The sequence below is a fragment of the Salmo salar genome, chromosome 05, assembly GCF_965601325.2.
Source record: "Salmo salar chromosome 05, fSalSal1, whole genome shotgun sequence".
NCBI lineage: Eukaryota > Metazoa > Chordata > Actinopteri > Salmoniformes > Salmonidae > Salmo > Salmo salar.
The window spans coordinates 71596621-71600266 of record NC_138295.1 but is presented as its reverse complement, the minus strand read 5'-3'; the positions used below and the strand labels follow the sequence as shown (position 1 = coordinate 71600266).

The window sequence follows — 3646 nt, the reverse complement described above, 5'->3', positions numbered from 1 at the left end:
TATACTGTATAACATTAAAATAAAGCAAAATCATATCTGAAGTCCCATATAATCTTAATCAAAAGCCTCCAGTCCCGCTTTACCTGTGCTCTGAGGGCTGTGTCATGTTGGTCCTTTCTGCTACATTATGAAAGTGTGTCTCATTAATCCTTGATTAATGACTGACACGATTTTCACTTTGGTTGTACAGAAAGAGAAAGAAAATGGACAACTGACCTGAAGTCATGGGACACATTCAATTGAAAGTTGTTCTCCATTTATTGTTCTTTATTTACATCAAGAGGGAGATGAAAACCCTGGGACTCCAGTGAAGAATGTGCCAAAAAAACGTTTTGGTAGAAAAGCACATTCTTGACTTTTCTACCGCTGGATTTTCCTCTCCATCTCAATGGAAATGAAAAAAAGTGGAGAACAACTTTAATTTGAATGTGAAAATTGTGCTTTATTGAAATCCGAAACATCTCAATCAGGTCATTTTCAGACAAGCAAATACACACCATTGGATCATGATACAAAACGCCACTATATAATGTGCCTCATAGTAGTAAACTATAATGTATAGTTTAAGCTACGGTTCTTTAGTAGTATAATGGTATTATAAGAGTATTACACAGACCATAATAAATATAGGATGGACTGGCCACAGTCGAGGCAATACTTCAACAAAGTTGTGTTCAAAGCTTAGGATTTTCCAACCAGGCTGTGACATCGTACCTGTGACGTCAGAAGGCACACTGTGTTTTTTCCCCATGACTGGATGCATGATTGTCATTAAGCCTGTCCCTATTCCCCTCATTTAACCGATCAGCCTCTCATCTTCTGCTCCCTGGCCATCTGACAGAGTCCGCAGAAAGGCAGGCAGGTCATGACTACCCAGTCATCACACACGGAACCCTGAGTAAAAACATAAAAGGTTAACATGTCAAGCATAACATAAACACTATGACAACACCTAAAGGTAGGGCCTTGACTTTTGCTTGACCACATGACCTGAAAAGTAAAATAATAATAATAAATAGGATCAGAGTTTTTCTTGGTCAGGTCATGTTGTCAGGAAAAACTCCTGACCCTATTACAGGGGAGTTCTATAAAGGAGGGTGGAGAGAGAACAGGGGGGGCATAAGATTGACTTGTCTAAACTCTCATCTCTTTGCACTCTCAGCTCTTTGCTTCCCTGTGGCTCAGTTCGTAGAGCATGGTGTTTGCAACGCCAGCATGGTGTGTGCAACGCCAGGGTTGTGGGTTCGATTCCCACGGGGGGCCAGTACAAAAAAAAAATGTATGCATGTATGCATTCACTACTGTAAGTCGCTCTGGATAAGAGCGTCTGCTAAATGACTAAAATGTAAATGTAAAATTCTTTTTTTCATCATCTTCTTTTGCATTCTATGGTCTGCAGTAGAAAAACAGAATGAAAACACCCAGTTGTGGCTAACTGTAAACTTGCACATCCTTGACTGCATTGTTTTTTAATAGGAATAGCCAACTGTTGACTCCTTCAGTCTTCACTTCTAGACTAAGGCCAGTATTCAATTAAATCAGAGGTTATAGGCATTGCGGCTCAGGCAATGTTCCTGTGTTCACAGAGATCCCATTCACGGTAAATGCTACATATATTGTCTCAATCGGATTGCCTTTAAAAAACGCAATGCCTATCAACCCGAGATCGGATTGATTCCCAGCCTTACACTATATACTATACTTGCTAACATTCAGTTAGAGTGATAAAGGAAATATTTAAATTACAACTCTTTGAGGAGGCTTAGAAATGTATTTTTCCCATTATATTTGATTCCTGGACATAGGGTTTGTATTGATGATGTAGTAGGGTCACTCACAGGGATGCGGTATTTGCTGCGGATGCTTGTCCTCAGGGCGATCAAGGCTCCAGGGAGGAAAGGCACACAGCAACTGTCCCCATTGTCCTGTGCAACCTTACAGCCCAGGATACAGGGCACGAAGGTCGCACACAGACCTGGAAGAAAAAAACATTAAAGTCACACACTGTCTCCACCATTAATTGTTGGTGTGGCGTGTTTGAGTGGTCATCACGGTTACATTAGTTGTGTAGAACTGATACCGAGTAACCTCACCCAGTCTATGGATTTTTAAACAGTGTACTCAACACAATGCAAACATTGTGCATGCATAATTTTACACACACAGAGGGGGACTCACAGATGCCGCAGTCATCGCAGCAGTCACAAACGTTGGAGCTCCAATCGGAGGACCCAGAGGAAGTCACGGTGTAGTTGTTGATGGTGACCTGAGGCTGGGAGCTGATCACCATCTCACTCTGATAAGCCATTACTATCAGGGAGAAGAAGAAGTTTGGACGAAGTTCTACATCCGTTTACACCTCCACACACTGATACCATTCAATATTCATATTCAAAGCCGACTAGAGTCCCAATGGTCATCTCCTGCCACTTACCTGCTGGTGCTCAATCCCTGTCAGTCTCCACTGGGGCCTTAGATATCCTGGGTGAGCTTTGGGAAAAGCTGTGAATGGGAGCGCCACGGGGGCCCTTTGCTCTTATACCCATGGTGACATCATCATATGGTGACAGTGCCATTTCCATGAAATATGGCGAGACAAAGAGTACCTGCATTCTGGCCACTCATTTGGAACTGTAGGAACACCTCATAAAGAGAAATGTCAAATGTTTGGTTTCTGGGCGTAGAAGTTTCAGTCCTTTCAAAAGTCAACCTCTTTACTTGGTTGTTGTTATCAGTATGGTAAATGGAACAAAGCAGGAACATAGTGCGGCACCTTGTACTTCGTAGCCACTCAGGTGTGTGCATGTGCGTGTTTGTGTGTTTAATGATGCATGTACAAGCCAAGGTTTGTGTTGTGTACACTCTCTTAAAAAATACATAGACTGGGTGAGGATAATCAAGACCAGCAGTTCTGTACATCTAATGCAAGAGTGATGGCCATTAACAGACCCAACGGCCCCATCCAATATCAGAAATTGAACAAATTTATCAGGGCAACAACACTACTGACAGGGCATTTTGGGGGGCCGTAAGGGAGATTTGGTTGGGGGGCCACCCACATCGCGGCAAAACATTTGTGGCCCCCCTCTTGATGGCGGAGAGACAAATGTAAGTTTGAAAGTTTATTTCCTGCAATTCCACACATTTTGCCATGGGGGGAAGATAATTGTTTTGCAATTTTGTAACAAAATTCATGCACTTGTTTCATGGGGCAGAGGTAAAAAAAAAATCTGTTTTACAGGTAATTTCATGCAATTCTACCCATTTTGGCATGGGGTGGAGAGACATTTTTGCAGTTTTAAAGAGAATTTCCTGTAATTCTACACATTTTGCCATGACTTATGCCATATTAATATGATATCTGAGTGAGAATGACAGAACATATATGGGGTCTCCCTGGCTATTGACATTTGTGTGGTAGCTGTCAAGAAAACAATCATCTTCACAATTAAATCTCATACTACCCACTGAGGTCATTTTGACCAGGAGGCATATTTTTTTTATCATAGCCCAAAGGCTATCATAGCCCATTCAGTTCTTCAAAATATTCATGACTTTGTCAATCAATTTATCAATCGATTAGGCCTACTTCTAGGATGCCTTTTAAACTCAGAAAGGATGTTCACGAAATGTCCATTTGACACCT

The 3646-nt window shown here is 41.7% G+C and overlaps 1 protein-coding gene across 1 annotated transcript; it reads right to left on the bottom strand.

Annotated features, from left to right (window-relative positions):
• Positions 1-217: 217 nt before the first annotated feature.
• On the bottom strand, positions 218-2537 carry cnfn (cornifelin). The gene is made up of 4 exons (XM_014201340.3): positions 2435-2537; positions 2179-2310; positions 1839-1975; positions 218-894 (listed from the first exon to the last, which is right to left on the bottom strand). The coding sequence occupies exons 2-4, from the start codon at positions 2306-2308 to the stop codon at positions 805-807; spliced, it is 357 nt and encodes a 118-aa protein (XP_014056815.1). The 5' UTR covers positions 2309-2310; positions 2435-2537; the 3' UTR covers positions 218-804.
• Positions 2538-3646: the final 1109 nt, after the last annotated feature.